The sequence below is a fragment of the Adelges cooleyi genome, unplaced genomic scaffold, assembly GCF_023614345.1.
Source record: "Adelges cooleyi isolate 19-005CV unplaced genomic scaffold, UGA_ACOO_1.1 ACOO_flye_CR_arks_rails_tigmint_CR_PRNA_651, whole genome shotgun sequence".
NCBI lineage: Eukaryota > Metazoa > Arthropoda > Insecta > Hemiptera > Adelgidae > Adelges > Adelges cooleyi.
Window position 1 is genome coordinate 13,877,447 of NW_026096352.1, and position 18,338 is coordinate 13,895,784.

At 30.1% G+C, this 18,338-nt stretch overlaps 1 protein-coding gene across 2 annotated transcripts; it reads right to left on the bottom strand.

Moving 5' to 3' along the window:
• Nucleotides 1-1,230: 1,230 nt before the first annotated feature.
• LOC126844605 (uncharacterized) lies at nucleotides 1,231-16,986 on the bottom strand. Of its 2 annotated transcripts, XM_050582907.1 has the most exons (3): nucleotides 10,565-10,735; nucleotides 5,597-5,716; nucleotides 1,231-2,676 (listed from the first exon to the last, which is right to left on the bottom strand). In XM_050582907.1, exons 2-3 carry the CDS (start codon nucleotides 5,687-5,689, stop codon nucleotides 1,258-1,260), a joined length of 1,512 nt encoding a protein of 503 aa, XP_050438864.1. In that variant the 5' UTR covers nucleotides 5,690-5,716; nucleotides 10,565-10,735; the 3' UTR covers nucleotides 1,231-1,257. The 2 variants fall into 2 exon arrangements, with proteins under 2 accessions (XP_050438864.1, XP_050438865.1); XM_050582908.1 differs by lacking the exons at nucleotides 5,597-5,716; nucleotides 10,565-10,735 and adding an exon at nucleotides 16,887-16,986.
• Nucleotides 16,987-18,338: the final 1,352 nt, after the last annotated feature.

Genomic DNA, 18,338 nt, shown 5'->3' on the forward strand with positions numbered 1-18,338 from the left:
TTGATTAGAATTGTATCATTCATAAAACTATAATATGAAGTAATATATATTTTTTGGTTTTCTACGGTAAATTACTCTCACATTGTCATTATCCATAAGACAGCTGTTTGTACTTGGTATTGATGTTGAAGAATCGTAAAAATTTGACTTAAAATAGGTAACGATTTAATGATATTAATAATTTAACTGGGAATAAAGTGAGGTAAATTTTAAAGGATTATGATAAATTCCTTTATTTTATCTTTATCGCTTGAACATCAGACTAAAATAATTTAGTATTAAATTATAAAAATAATGATAAGAATAAAAAGTATGTCAAATTAATAAACAATTATTATTCAGTTAAAGGACAATCGGTTTATGTTAACAAAATAAAAAAAAAAATCATTTAATCCTTTCCCTCCGAGGGGGTAGACATGTTTTTTTTTTGCTTTTTTAAAACTTAAGGACTGCTAAGTCAACAGAAGGGGCTTTAACATAATAATATACATATTTCTTAAAATCTGAAGTCAACCTTTTTTTTAATTACGGAAAACCCACTAAAAATAGGGAACAAAAAAAAAGGTTGCTATGTGTAAGTGAATAAACAGTCAGCTAGTGTAAATATAATTATTACATTATTGATTACCGTGTATGGGTAACTACGTCATTGAACTATTTTAGACAGACAATCAATCCTAATCGTAATACTAAAAATACATTTTTAACCTCTTTATGTTCACTAGGTACAGTGTATTATCAATATTTGTACTTCTACCAATTAAATCTTGTAACGAAGCGTTTATTTGAAAGTGATTTTACATTTTTCAGTTGTAATAATTCATATAGATTTGTGACCTCCCCCGACCTAATATGTTTCGACACCACTATGCCTAACACCATTGTACTGTTTCTTATTTATTTTGTAGTTCTAAGTATTATCATAGAACAAAATATTTACTATATTTAATCTATGGTATTATTGTAAAAAGTAGTGGTAAAAAGCATTCGATTTACCTGATAAATTATGTAGAATAGAGAAAAAATTCCTGGTACCTGGCCAATTTGAAAAATAATACTGATTGAGTCATTACAATAATTTATTTTTGTATGATATAAATTTAGAATAACATAAAATTAATATTGTTTTAGAAATGCTAAGTTTTTGCATATATAAGTTATATTGACAGGATTCTACAAATTAACAATCTGAACTGAAAAGATATTATGTTGGTATTAAATTTTGGTCAATATTTATAATAATTTTATCTAAATAGTTTATTCGTCATCATTGTTTCTCCTGAGAAAGAATAAGGTAAAACTTAAATCGACATGATCATTTATACTTGTGATGTGATTTAAGTACTTGTGTAAATATGTAATGTTAGAATTCCAAAAGTGTGTGTCAAAATCATCAACGAGAGGGTTGGAAATAGTCATGTTCAAAACATTTAGGATGAACTTAACTTTTTTCATTATTCGATCAGCCATGTTTTCAATTTTGGATTTGTCTGTTACTAGTAAATCGTTGAGCAGGAATGCAATAAGTTCTTCTATTATAATGTTATCTTTAGAGAAAATGAATTCGGCAGTTTTTTCCAATTCATAAACAAAATTTTTATTTGAATTTTCTATTTCATTATTGACTGCATCATTAGAAGTGATATTTACAAAAGCTGTTAAATGCAACCAAGAATGCAAATACACTTTTAGTTTCATAAGAAGCACAATATGTTCCAGATATCTATTTTCGGGAAACGGCTGTTGAACCCACATCCGGCTCGCAATATGATTCTTCATTAATGTCCTTTCAGCATCTAAATTTTCTTTCATTTTTTTCCTATCGAGCTCAAATCCTTTTACCTCTATCAATAAAATCTCATGTTTATCCTGCAGCTCTACCAAATAGAGATCTTTCAAACTAAACTCATGACCTAACCACCTGTCCACCCTTTTACTACCGTATAATGGGTTAAATAAAATGTCCATTATAATGTCAATTGGATCAGTGAAGATAGTCGCCAAACCTCGGTGAATGTCTTCACTACACATGTCTATACTTTTCAAAATGTCAGAGTTAAGTTCTTCATCGTCAACAAGATAGATGTCGTCCGGTAGCGAGAATTTATTAGGGTTTATGCCATCAACGACGTCACAAACTTTAAAATACAATTTCCATAGCCATTTTTCAGCAGCAGCCTTTGCCACGTACAAAATTGACAACATTTTTGCCAATTTTTTCTTGAGCTCGTAATATATTCGCTTTGTTTTCGAAACACTTACACCGTCTTTTTTCGTCGAATGGCTTAGATTTTCTTTGAATTCATTCAATATAACATTCGCATCGTCATCATTCATCGAAAGATTCATAGGTTCTTCGAATAGATTCAATATTACACTGGCATATTCATTATCCGCTGCAAGGTTTTTAATTACTTTGAATTGATTCAATATAACCTGAACGATTGCGACATTAGCACACTTTATTTCTTGTATTTTTCGTTTAAATTTCAACAAAGTTCTTTTCTTATCGACAACAGTGTATTTGTTGCCAAAGTTATGTGGCATTCGCAGCATGTTAAGCTCGTCTTCGTTAAATGTTAACGGCCTAAAGATGTAAGTTTCCAATTTATTCAGGGCCATAACCAAGACGTTATCGTAGAAATTTAATCGTCCATAAAGTGTATTTTCATATGGCTGGAAAAAAAAATTACACATACTGTTATTTTTACAATAAGCCAATTTTATAGAAAATACTAACATTTACAACTATTACATAAATTAGTATGTACATGTATGAAAAACTATTTATATACACTGTACAAGGTGATTCTTTTATCATGGGCCACTCAATATCTCATAGGGTTTATTAGGAATTTTTTTTTTCTTATTATTTTTATACAATGTGATCTCAATTTTTGACAACTTTTTTGCTTTTACCCCCCCCCCCCCCCCCTTTCAAATTAGTTTTTTTGACAGAACATTTTTAATTTTTAACGGTAACGCATACCTTTTATTAACTTTTAAAACTAAGAATAATGTACTAAAAATGTTGACTGGTCGATAACCTGTTGCAGATAACTTTAGGGCAAGAGGGAAAGGCGGAGTGTAGTAATTTTTTTATTAGCGCGCATTTCGCTACCGCACTTCCCTTCCCATTCTTACTAAACATTTAAAACTCAAAATGAAATTATACAAAACTTTTTATCGACCAGTAAATATTTTCTATTGATTGATCTTGATATTTAAATATTTTTAAAAACAAAATTAGAAACGTTAGATTCTTAATTGCCTTAGAATGTACTAAAAAATTGTAAAAACTCACAAAGATGTCTATTAATACATAATACTTTCTATAAGGTTAAAACTTCAACGTGGTACGCTTTTCTAAGTTTGGTAACTACGGTGCTTTAAAAGTAGCCACTAGTTGAGTACAAACTTAGTAAGTTGGCTACATGGATTATATAAAAATCGAACTTGATTATTTTTTCTTTTTTGACAATGGTTTGGTTTTAAAATATAAATCCAAAGATATAAGAATAATAGTATTCCAGCCCTTCTCTCACCTCGTCGAGAACATTAAACTAAATTTTATATTTTAATTGAAATTTTTAAGCTTAAATAAATAGAAAAAATAATGTCAAGTACATTCAAGTTCATTGGGTAATTTTTTTTCCCATAATTTTTTTATTAAGATAGATATTGTTTCAGACATCTTTGTGTAATATTTAAATCAAATATAATTTTATGCGTTTTTTAAATCTTTGCTTAGCTGACAGTTACCAATAATAACAATATAAAATTTGTTTTTTTTTTTTATAATAGAGAATTATAAATTAATATTATCAGACAAAACGAGAAAAGAAAAAAGTTATGGACGATAATTCTGGGTGGAAAAAAAAATATCGTATAAGTGCACGCTTCACTTTCCATTGACCTTAGGGTAACGGAACGGGCTATATATTAAGAGACAAGGGCAGGCAACATTTGATAAAAATTTATCTAGTAGTCATTTTAAAAAAAATTAAACATGCCAAATAATTTTAAGGTATACAAATATTATATTTTTCGAGTTATATAACTTTTTAAGTTATTTTTCTCAGTTTTTGCGAAAGTTTGATACAAAATAACTCATAATCTCATAGTGCATTAATAAGACGAATTCCAATTTTCCTTTTAATGTGAAGTTTACTGTTTTCTCTATGGGCGTTAAAAGGACAATTTGATTGAGCTATTAGAAAATTAATTCGATTTATAGTTAAAAAAAATTATAAAATATTTAATTATAAACACTTCTACAGTGGCAACTTTGGTTCTTTGCCAAAGGGGCCAATACTTTTTGGTATATAAACATACTCAAACTATAATAAAAATAGTCAGCAAGTGTAATAAATTAACAGTATATTTATAGACTATAGTATATATTATATAGTAATAATTTCGTTATCAGTTGATAATAAACTTCGATTTATTATACATAATATTGCATTAATGAAAAAATTTAATCAAAAATTGCATTTACATGAATGATTTAGTAGGCTACATTAGTGTCTAAATAATGTCTGGGACTATAGCCCTCCAAAAATCAGCCCTAAGTCCGCCTATGCATATGACAAAATGTTTATAATGCATAATAATATCCGGGATAATCGGGTAATATCAAAGCAAGCATCAAAACTAATTCAAAACCGATATAAATTAATTTTAAACGAAAAATAGCAACTAAATATTATAAATAAAAACATTTATTTTTAATTGATCAAGGGAATACGAAGTTTTTTCCATCTTTTTTTTTGTTTAATCAACTTAAGGATAGATTTTACTATTTTTATATTATACATCACTAGTAACAGAGCTTGTTACACGTTAAGCAAATTAAATGGTACATATTGACTTATTATTTTAACCAATAGGAATAGTACTCAAAATGCTGTAAAGGAACTTGTTCAATAACCAAATATTAATAACAATATGAAAATTAACTAAAATTTCAGTTCAATAAATAAGTAATTAATCATACTATTACGTTATCTTTTTGAGATTAGTGGTGTTAAACAATCAAGTAGGTTAAAATAAGAACTTGATTTTTTAAAACAAATAATTGTAACAAATGTAGGTACAACTAGAATTGTAACTCATTAAAAAAATTAATTAAAAATGTCCTTTGAGAACTAAAATATGGAATAGCACAAATGCTAGACTATAACCCATGAAACAAATTAGATTTGCCATTTATGAAAAACTGAAAAAAAAAAAATACATAGCTATAACAAATTTTCTGTAAAAAGACAGAACGTACTAAATACAAATTGCTGTTTAACTAACACAGCTAATAATAAATAATAGTCGTACATACCATGTAGTTTTAATACTTCCTTGGGTAAGAACCAGATTTCAATATTTTGAATTTTAACAACATAATATTTACCAGAAATACGCTTACCGGCTCACCCGTTATTGTACTGATTACCCTTTAAAATTGTTTATCACTGTCGGAATTCAAAGAATGTTATCTACCTCCTATTCAATTTAATACATTGTTTTTTTTCTTATACTCTCATTGAATAGAATCATAAAATACGTTTAATCGATTGTGAATAAGAAAAGCAATAATTACTTTTGCTGACTGATTTGTTGAAATTTCATTTTCTGTCGAGCGCACGACCGGCAATGTGAAAAAAGCTGCAACAACAAAAATGATTTTCTTCATCCTTAAACTGGCCACGTATCCAATGAACTGAAGTGAAAAAAGAAATTGCTCAAGTATGTTATTTAGTGTTGTTTTTCACGAAGACAAAATATGTTATTGATGACGCACTAGATCTGTGTAAATATTTGGTTTACCCAAAAACATAAAAAAACAATTTCGTTATGATACAAATATTATGGTAAATACTACAACTATCAGAAACATTTTCCAGCGGTAAAGTTATTATTATTAAAACTTATTTGAAGAGAGCCTTTTCTCGACAATATCTTTGAATCATTATTTATCACTCTTACTTTTGATATTTATTAACTTTCTTTTTTTCCCCAAATTTGTATAGTCTTATTCAATTATTTTTCTTTAAAGGAGAAAAAAAGAAATAGTAAAATTTTTTTTACTGTTATCTTTTTGTGCCGGAACAAATAGTTCTAAAAAAATAATTAGGGTTATAGGGTTTTAAAATAAAATGTTATATTTTACTAAAATATTACCCTGCAAAGTAGGATTCTTTTTTTAGTAATTTTGTTAGCTATTGGTTGCTATTTTAATTCAAGCACTATATTTATACATATATAAAATATACTATATACATATAAAGTTATTTAAAACGGCCTTCATTTAATTAACACAACATTAATTATCTTTCCCCATTTGCTTTGTTACATTTGTAAACGTAGTCTCTTCTCATCAACTAAAGTATTAAGTAAACATAAAAAAAACGAAAAAAGGGCTGGTTCCACAGCTGATATACTTGCAACAGTGTGCACAAGCCCCAAGATACTGCTGTCATAAAAATAGTTTTCTCTAATCAATAATGTTATAAAAAAAAACGTAATACAACTAACAATAGGTTAGGTTATATAATCAGCACACGGAGCTGATAACATTATCATATGTTACATGCTCTCTTTTTTTTTTTAACAAAATAATTTAATATGGTTTGCTTAACATCAACAATATAACATTAGACACTTTAACAACAACATAACAATTATAACAGAATACAGAATACAAATTTCTACTCAATAATTAATTAATAGTTAATTAATTTTTTTTTTTAAACAATATAATAGAATGTAGTAAAATTTCATTACATTTCTTACTGTTTAATAATAATAAGTCATCATTATCTTTCTTTTTTTTAATTGTTCTTTTAGGACAACTAGCACTACTATTTACTGCGGCCCAACGTTTGTATGATTCTCACTCTATACTGTTAATTATATTTCATTCAAATACCTCTTTCTTATACGTTAACTTGTACGTCTGAATCACTTGCCTTCACCACTGACTAACCAGTATGACCTTGGAGTTTTTCCTCTTTACTCCAGGAATCCACAGTTTGTTTTTAAGGAATAGTACTGTGTGGCCCAGTCATAAACGCTACCTCGCTGTATGTTTATTTTTCTTTATTGCTTTTATTTTTTTTATCTCAGTCACATCTATCGCCTATTTCACACAACTCTATTATGGCTTTTAAGATCTCATATTTTTTAGTTTCTTCTTTAAATTTGTGTTTCTTACTTTCAGACATTGCCAGATTTGTTACTAATTCATGAATAATTAATTTTAAGAGGCACTCATCTGTTAGGGCTCACTATTGGGTTTACATCGTTATCTATGGTGATGTAATATTAGGCAATCCTGACCTTGAAATGACCCTAGTCCCTCAAAAACTTCCTTATAAGATTTTAAAATGTGATCTTTTGTTTTTACCTGTTCAGTCTTGCTACTCTATTCTATTACATCTATCATTTTAATTAATTTAAGTTCCTGACATGCCTTAATCCTAAAATGGGTATGGCGTTGCTGTTATTAACAATTAAAAATCTTAACTTTTGTGTTTTTATATCATTAATTGGTGCACAGTCTAGCAGTACTTCTCCTATTGGTCTGATTTGCTGGTCTTCAAAACTCTTAAGAATCATCTTTGTTTTACTCACTATATCACTATCTAACAACTTAATAATATGATAAGGTGAAATATTGGCTTCAGCTCCTGAGTACAATTTAAATTTAACAATTATTGATTTTTTACCACAGCCTACACGTAATTCTTTAATCTAAGCCTTCTCATTAAGTACGTTACAATTTAAAGAATATATGCACAAATTATTTACCTTAACTTCCTCATTAATGTTATGTATACTTTTAGCATTTGTCCTAGATCTACACACGGATTCAAAATGATTTTTTCCTTGACACTTTGCACACACCTTATTATAAGCTGGACCACTTTTAGGTGGATGTGTATAACCACACTTCGTACATTTATTACATTAACTTCTATTGTTTTCGTTAAAATTATTATTATAATAATGATTACCTTCATATTTATTATCTGTTTTTCTACTGTATTCTTGTTTCTTGAAATTCCGTTTTGCTGCATATTTTCCTGCTTCTATGGCATCAATGCGTTCATCTGTTGATCTTCCTTCACCATTTCCTTGCATCTTTTTTGCTTGTAGCTGACTTATTTCTGCTGGCTCTGTCGCTTTACCCAGCTCTAGGTACTTTTCTCTCAGCAGGCGTTCTCTCAATGCAATATCGGTTAATCAAATTATTAATCTGTCCCGAATCATATTATCCGCTTCCAAGAACTCACACGTTGACGAGAGTGTTTTTAACTCTGTTATAAATTCATTTATTTTTTGTCCAGGTTTTTGTTTAGTGTTGTAAAACTTGTACCTTTCATAGACAATGTTATTTCTTGGGTTGCAGTGGATTTTAAATGCTTTCAATACATATTTTACCTTGGCTACACTTGATGGAAATGTATTATATATTTCTATGCCCTGCTCTCCCATTAGACTTAGGAGTATCGTTATTTGTTGAGCATCATCAAACGTGTTCCGATTAGTGGCCGTCATGTACAAGTCATAACGTTGAAAACACTTTTTCCATACTTTCGACAAATTTCCATTAAAATTTATTTCCGGTGGCGGTTTGAGCTCTAATGTAGTTGACTTACTCATTTTATTTAATCTCCTTTGTAGATTAACGTATTAGAACACGTGTTACTACTTCACTGTGTGGTGCAACTTATAACTTTTTAATACAATAATTATTACCTGTCTTTTCAAGGTTTACTACTTTGATTTCCACACCTTACATCGTGTTACGTTTGTAAGGTGTCTTTAAATAATTAAGAATTTAAATACAAAATATATTCAAAGTAGTTTATTGAAACCACGCACAATACTTAGTTCACAACGCAATACAACTAACAACAGGTTAGGTTATATAATCAGTACACGAAACTTATAACATTATCATATGTTACAACTAACATATAACATTATACAAGAGTAGTCAACAAAATAGATAATACAGTAGTTATATGTAATGTGTGCAATTTGTATTATTTATAGTAATTTTTTTTCAATCCGTAGATTGGTTTAATGACTGATCATGATTGATCTCCACTCATCCTTATCCACCCGCAGCTACTTTCAGTTCTTTGTAATTCGTTTTTTCGATGTCTTCTATGATTTGTTTCATAAATGGTGTTCTTGGTCTACCTCTTTCAGCTTTTCCTTCTATCATTGTCGTTATCCATTCATCGTTTCTCATTATATGTACAATCCAGTTTTTTCTTCTTTCTCTATTTGTTTCCCATATTTTTTTGAAAGTGATTTTATTCAATTTTATAACTTTTATTAATAATAATTCCTGTAGACCCGTGACCTCTCCGTCCTCTCGTTGTTTTTATTTCATTATGCCTATACTCTACTGTACTAGTCCTCTCGGATAAAATCACTATCAAATAAACGCTTTGATGCTTATTTGTAAATACAGCACCTCAATTTAATACTTTCTAACTTTGCTGGTTTATACTGTGCTTGGTTTGGACTGTACTGGTTTAAACACACTAACTACCGATTTGCATCGAAGCGTTTTTTCGAAAGTGATTTTATCACTTTCAAATTTAAAAATTCCTGTAAAACTGCGACCTCCCCGTTCCCACTATGCCCCAACCCCACTGTATTGGTTTAATTTTAAGTATTAAATGTATAGAAAAAATAGAGTGTCTTACATCAGTTTGATCACTCTGTATGAATACTAAGTAGTATAAAAAACGTTATGTTAAGTGGAATCCATTTTTTTATTTTCGATATATGCCTATGTAAATCTTATTATTCAATAGAGCCGCAACAATATATTTTTTCATAACTATTTTTACCACCGTAATATCTGTTTTATTGCACTGAGCCGTTTAATCAAACAAGATGTTTTTAAATACAAAGGTTCAAAATATACACATTTTCATACGTTGTTTTATTTAATGCCAAATTAAATAGTCTGGTCTTACAATGCAAAAAATTGTTGTGTTTTTTCACGAATATTTTACTTTAACGATTGTAATATTCATGAATCATGGAAACTCATTAGTTCGGCGTATAAATATAATCCTAGTATAAGTAATTAACTAAATTATACAATTATATATGTTATAAAATATTATTATATAATATAGTTTTATGCTACTGGAATAATATAAAAAAAAACACTTTCTGCAACAATAATGTTCTTGTATTGAATGATAATTTTAAATATAATTTATATAACTTTAAATATTTTAGCTTCGATGCTAAGCTGAAGGTTAGAGTAAAATGTCTCCCTTTCCTATTCAATAGCATGTAAATAACCCATACAAATGTATGTTCGGTAATTTCAAGAGGACTGTATAAGAGAAGTTTTAACGAATACAACACGGAAAATAAATTATATTCAAAATTACAATTCAGAAAAAAAAAACTATATACAATAAGATCTTACTCACAGGCCAGCTCGTTAAGGTTTACAACTCATAGGTTTATCACTTAACAACTAACATAATATAAAATACAAGCATGCAAATCAAATAGGTATATTTACAATGGTACAAGTCCAGGTGCGATCGGTTGGTCGGTCGGTAGGTATCGAAGATTGTCTGTACAAATTGAAACGGTCGAATATGTGAACTTAAAGGTAAACAAACGATGCAGTTTAAGAAAACCAAAAAAATAACAAACCCGGTGAAGTGTCAGCAAAATGCAGTACGGTACGGTGGCGTGGTAGCAGCAGCAGTAGTAGTAGTGAAAATAGTAGAAGTAAAACGGTCCGAGTACGGCATGCATCGGCGGTGGTGTGGGGAGCGGCAGTCGTGATAAAGCTCAAACAATGTATATATTTTTCATCTTTAAACTAGTTATATGTCAATAACTTTCATAATGTATGGTAAAGCAATAAAATAAAACTTGAACGAAGGACCAGTCGAAATGTTTCGACACGAGAAAAAGACTGAAGCCGAAATTGCGTCGTTGCGCCTTATCAATTTTGGGTAGGCAACCTAACGTACACTATAACTGTTCGCTGTTCAGATGGCAGTTGGATAATAATAACACGGGATCGACGCGGGTTTTAAAGAAAGGAAGCAGTTTATATTTACAACGGATTGCAGGAAATAGAAATTATATAAGGGGCTTCTTATGGCCGGTTCCGATTGGTGCAATGGCCACAAGATAAATCTTAAAACTAAACATTCAGTCCACAACTTAAAAATAACTTAAATACTATTGACGGAGGTGAATTCAATATAATGATCGACGGTTATACGAACAGTCAACTCCGCATTTAGCCAATCGGAATAAAAGGCCACAGTTTACGGACAACCAAGGGTGTAGCGTGGCAGCTGGGCTCTGGACGACCTCGGCGGCCTCGTGATAATGATGGAGGACTTACGCAATCAGCAAACTCCGCGGACGGCCAATTACAGCAAACAGACATTAAACAAACCATCCTGTTGGCTATCTCAGCCATAAACGCTCTCGTCAACCATGACTGACCAAGTAAAACATCTTTACTGAAACTGTCAACTGTAGATACAACCACCAAACCAACCTTCTTAAAACCACTATAAAAAAATATAAAGAAATTTAATGGAACTCTTTCCTGACACATTTGAAACCAAATGATAAAACGATTTTTAGTCTAAATAAATCATTGATAAACAAAAATCTTCCATAATGCCCAATCTACGGACAACAAGGACTCGAATACGATCCTCAAAATATGCCTGAAATCTTTGAGGACAACATTGCAGCTGAATTTGTCTGTCCACCGGGTCTTCCAGAAACCAAATAAACGGTCACAAATTCATTACGATCACTAGTGTCGGCTAATACACAACTATAACCAATTTCCCCAGATGAGATTAGAAATATTATTAAGACCTTGCCTAGGAACAAAGTAACCGGCCCTAATGGCATCCCAAAAACTGCACTAAAACACTTATTTCACTACGTGGTACTTTGGCTAAAGTACTGGTGATTACTATGACAACCAGACTAAAAGCATCTATTCTAGGGAAAATCAGACAGAAACAATTTGCTTTTCGCCCTCAACACTCCACTTCATCCCAACTGGTGAAATTAATAGATTATTTAACAAACAAAACAAATCGTGAGAAAAGAACTGTAGCAGTTTTTTGGATTTCGAAAAAGTATTTGATAAAGTATGGCATGGTGGTCAAATATTTAAACTACTCAAACTTGGAACTCCGAACAAGCTGGTAGCCATGATCAAATTTTTCCTCACTGATAAATGTCTATCATAAGAGTAGAGAACTCTCATTCAATACAGAGGAAAATCAATGCAAGAGTACCACAAGGTTCATGTCCATCCCCACTATTGTTCATGTCATATATTAACCACATGCCTACCCAAACCGGTACTCACCTGAATCTATTCGCTGATGACACCATGCTATACGCTATAAATCTCGCTGTGATCAAGCTCCAAAAACAAATTGATCTTATACGCCCGCAGCTGGAAGAATGGAAACTGTCCCTAAACACCATCAAGACAGTCGCAGTGAAATTCAGGAAACGCCTTAAGAAATCAGGCCATTTGAAAATCAAGAGACACCTCATACCATGGAGCTCGAACACAAAACACCTGGGAGTCCATCTAGACAGTCACCTAATATTTAACACCCACATAGCAGAAATAGCACGCAAAGTCCAGAATGCAAGAGCAGCACTATATCCAATACCCAACAGTCGAAGAAAAATACCAAAGAACACAAAAAAAACATTTACAAAATGTACAAAAGGACAAAAAAAAATTGGTTTTTAAATTTTAATTTTGTAAATTATGAGTCATTACAATAATTTGTTTTTATATGATATACATTTATAATAACACAATACAATTAATATTGTTTTAGAAATGCTTATTTTTCGCATATATAAGATATATTGACAGAATTCACAATCAGAATTGAAAATAAAAAATGTTGTTATTAAAATTTCAATTAATTTAAAAAGTAATTTTATCTAAATTGTGCCCTGATGGTGTCTTTGTCATCATCTATTGTCTTAAGAAGGAATGAGGTAAGACTAAAATCGACTTGGCCATTTTTAGTTTTTAGTTTACTAAAGTAAATACGTAAATCTGTAGTGTTTGTATTCATAAATTGTATGTCAAAATCTTGAACAGGAGGGTTAGAAACAGTTCCGTGCATAGGAACTAGGATAAACTTGACTTTCTCCAGTATACGATCAGCCATGCTTTCAATTTTGGATTTGTTTGCTTTTAGTAGTTCTATGACTAGGAATGTAATTAGTTCTTCTATACCAATGTTATCTCTAAAGAAAACTAATTTAGCAGCTCTTTCCAATTCATAAACAAAATTTTTATTTGAACTTTCTAATTCATTATTGACTGCATACTTAGAAGTGATACTTAAAAAAGCTCTTAAATGCAACCAAGAATGCAAATATAATTTTATTTTTAAAATACGTCCAATATGTTTCAAATAATCATTATCGGGAAGCGGCTGTTGGATCCACATCCGGCTCGCAATATAATTCTTCATTAAAGTTTTTTCAGCGTCCAAATTTTCTTTTATTTTTATCCAATCAAGCTTAATTACTTTTGTATCTTTCAATAAAACATAATGTTTATCCTGCAGCTCTACCAAATAGAGACTTTTCAAACTAAACTCATAACCTGGCCACCCGTTCAACTTTTTACTACCGTATAATGGGAGAAATACTATTTTTAGTATAACGTCCAAAGGATCAGTTAAATTAATCATAATTTGAAGAATGTCTTTACTACACATGTCCATACTTTTTGAAATATCAAAGTTGAGTGGTTTATCGTCAACAAGATAGCTGCTATTCGGTAGCTTGAATTCTTCAGAATCGCCTTCTACGACACCACAAACTCTAAAATACAATTTCCATAGCCATTTTGCTGCTACAGTCTTCGCTGCATACAAAACTGACAACATTTTAGCCAATTTTTGCTTGAGCCCATAATATATTCGCTTTATTTTCGAAGGAGGTGTCGGTAAGTTTATAGTTTCTTTGAACTTATTCAATATAAACTGAACGATTGCTACATTAGCACACTGTACTTCTTGTATTTTTTGTTTAAATTTTAACAACGTTTTTTTTTTATCGTCAACAGTGTATTTGTTGTCAAAGGTATGCGGCATTCGAAGCATGTTGAGCTCGTCTTCGTCAAATTGTAACGGACTAACGCTGTAAGTTTTGAATTTATTCAAATGTATAACCAAGATGTCTTCGTAGAAATTTAATCGTCCGTAAAGTGCATCTTCGCAGGGCTGGAAAAAAACCATTTTATTTCTTGTTATTTTAATAATAAGTCATTTGTATAGTTAAGCTTATTTGTGGGAGTTAATAGCTATTGTTAATAATATGTTGTATTTTTATTTATTTTTTGACATCTCAGAATAGTTTAACTTATAAGTTAGAAGTTTAATACATTTATACTGTTGTGCTTATTAGAAATGTCTTATCTACATTTTGCTTATTTCTTTTTTTTTTATATTAGAAAACTATAGGTAGGACGAACCTTCCAGAGCTCGAGAGAGCCTTGCACGTAGGGCGTTCCAAATTGGATAAAAAAGATATAATACACCCCAAGAACTTCCCGGACAGCCTAAAATCTCAAATCTACATTATTGTTGGTTTTCGACTAATCAATATTTCTATTCACTGAGAATTATAAATAAAAAAAAATATATTATGGTTAGTCTACAGTCTCATAAATTAAACAGTGAACACTGTATTTTAAGTTTCTCAATTGCCCTAGAAGATACTAAAAAAAACTGTGAAAACTCACTAAGATATAAAATATAATACTTTCTATAAGGTTAAAACTTCAACGTATTACGCTTTTTCAAGTTGGGTAAGTTTGCTACATACATTATATAAAAACAATTGACCCGACGCTACCTCTATTCTAATCATATCCCTGATAATCCACCAAGAAGATTAAAAAGGAAATGGTGTAGAGACCTCCTATAAATTATAAAAAAAAAATTTAAAAGCAATAAGTATTAGATAAACTAACTCAAAATTCAAAGTAGGTAGCTCCATTGGGTGCCCCCCTACTGCATGTTATTCAAGCTATATTATTAAATTTCTTTTTTTACTGTTTACCCATTTACTGTTGTGCATATATTTTGTATAGATCTAAATATAATATAATAAAGACATTTTCTAAAAAAAAAAAAAATTGACCTTGATTATTTTTTATTTTTTGACAATCTTTTTAGCTTTGATGCAAAGCGAGAAGGTATTGGTTTTACTCCGATGTGTGTTTTTTTTTTATCTGTATACACTGTAACTTTTTTAATACTGGACCGATTCCTTCGAATAGCAACTCTATAAATCGCAAATTTCATCTAGTTAATACATTGGGGGGGGGGGGGTAAAAGTTAAAAAAGTTTACTTTTTAACAGACGAAATTTGAAAACACAAAAAAAAAACCGTACGAGTTTTTAAGTTAGAACTTTTACTGGCTATAGTTTCGAGAAAAAGAGTCGGATCGAGTTGGAATTTATAAGAAATATTTATTTGGTATGCCCGCCCACGTCAGTTGTATCAAATTTAAATTAAACCCATTTCCCACCCCCCTAGAGGGGGTTAAAGTTTTTTGTTTTTTTAGTTTTTTAGCCGTAATTTTAAGACCCTTAAGTTGAAAATTTGTCAGTAGTCAGAACTCATATGTATTCATAACATATAAACGGAAAACAAATTCGGCACTACAGGTTTTTTCTAATTGCCGGAAACTGTGTTTTCGCAGATGCGTATATTTTAACAAAAAACACTTAAAATCTTAAAAAAATGTTTATCAAATCATTAAAACAATTTTATGTAGATCTATGCAGAATGATACTATTAAGTTTTGTGCTCAAGTAACACTTTTGACTTTATGTTTACACAAATTCAATTTTTTTTTTACTTAAGTTCTTTCTGGCTGATTAAAATTGAGAGCTGATATTAAATTCGCAATCGTCGACCCCAAAAACATATATTATTTCTATGATTCTATATTTATGTTTTATCCGAGAGGACTAGCACAGTAGAGTATAGGCATAATGTAATCAAAGCAATAAGGAAACGGAGAGGTCATAGGTCTACAGGAATTATTATAAATAAAAGTGATAAAATTGAATAAAATCACTTTCAAATAAACGCTTTGATGCTTATTTGTAAATACAGAACCTCAATTTAAAACTTTCTAACTTTACTGGTTTATACTGAGCTTGGTTTGGATTGTACTGGCTTGAAAATACTAACTACCGATTTGCATCGAAGCGTTTTTTTCGAAAGTGATTTTATCACTTTCAGATTTAAAAATTCCTGTAAATTTGTAACCTCGCCATCCCCACTATGCCCCGAACCAGTTATGCTCCGTCCCCACTATGCCCCGACCCCACTGTACTGGTTTTTTAAAAATATAAAATCAAAGATTTTTTGTAAAACATTGGATTTTAATGCATTTAAATCTTTCAGATGTCATTCAAACACTTGTTCTTATAATATACATGTTATAATGTTACCAAACTTTCAACCGGTTTATTTGTTTTTGAAATAATTCGTGGTCAATTTTTGCAGTAAACCATATTATGCAAAAGTTGTTAACTCATGTAATTATTATTAACATAGCAAAGAGATATTTATTTTATATTAAAGTAGTTTTTCAATTGTTTAACGCATGTGTAGAGATTTTTTAAATAAATATCCTCAACTTTCGAATCTCCTAAATTGCAAATGAGGGTTCTCTTCTGCCTCCAATTTTATACATAGTTTTTTTTTCTTATACTCTCATAGAACAGAATCATAAAATACATACGTTTAATAGATTGTGAATTTTGAATAAGAAAAGCAATAATTACTTTTGCTGACTGATTTGTTGAAATTTCATTTTCTGTCGAGCGCACGACCGGCAATGTGAAAAAAGCTGCAACAACAAAAATTATTTTCTTCATCCTTAATCTGGCCACGTATCCAATGAACTAAAGTGAAAAAAGAAATTGCTCAAGTATGTTATTTAGTGTTGTTTTTCACGAAGACAAAATATGTTATTGATGACGCACTAGATCTGTGTAAATATTTTATTTACCCAAAAACAATTTCGTTATGGTAGAAATATTATGGTAAATACTAAAACTATCAGGAACATTTACCAACGTAAAGGTATAGATCGTGTCTACTGAATTAGTTTACAATATAGATAGATCACAGCATAAAGTTGTAAAGAAAACCCCATTTATATAAAAAAAAGGCCCCAAAGTGATGTGGTTTAAGCATTAAGAAAGGTGGTAAAATTATAAAAAAATCAATCAACTAGACATGTAGCTAGAATTAAAATTAAAATTGTTTTTATGATTCAGTATATAGTAAAAAGCCTTTTTATTTAAAAGTTAGCTTGATAAATTGAAAAAAAAACAACTTAATAAATCAATGTCAAGAGCCGCTATTGATTTTTTTTCATTTGGACTTTTGACTTTTGACTTTTGTGTGCCTATTGTTCAAATATTACCTTATATTATAGCTTACACGTTTTAAAAAACCATACCGCATTATCTTTGCCAGGAATTTAGAACATCCGAAGGTCTCTTAAATATTTAAAGATGTAGTAAATAAGTATAAAAATATATTTTTTTCAATACTTGAACAATACATGTGCATATTATTTTTCTAAGGTAAGGTATGTTTTTTTTCAAACCAATAAATGTATACATAATATTTTTTGCGCTTAAGCGTTTTTTTTTAAATATTTGAACAATAGGCATACACGCACATTATTTTACTACTTGTTTACTATATCTTTAGATATTTAAGAACTGGGCCGGAGGGCGAGATGGCGATGTCTTGCTAGGCCGGCAATATTTCGGTCCTTTAAAGTAATGATAAATATCAAAATTGATTCACATAGGTAGTTTTTCATAATTTTAAAAAATCGTCAATAAGGTGGGCTATGAAATTCTAAAGACCCTGCATTTGTCAACGTAAGGCGAATATGAAATATAACCCGTAGGTTTCTGACGACCAGTGGACTTATTGTAATATGTAATTTATATTAAAAATGGTTACATCGGAATTAAAAAATGTAAACAAATAATTTGTTTATTTGAGCATTTAGTCAAACAATACGTTTGCGAATAGCTGTTTTGTCTACTGGACTGATTCCTTCATACCACAAGTCAATAATAGATCAAAAAAGGTACATAATATGCACAATATATGACTAACGGGTTAAAAATTCCACTTTACTCTTTAAAATTGAAGGAAACCCCCTTCAAATTGACGTATTTTCTAATATACGCTGATTTTAGCGAATAATT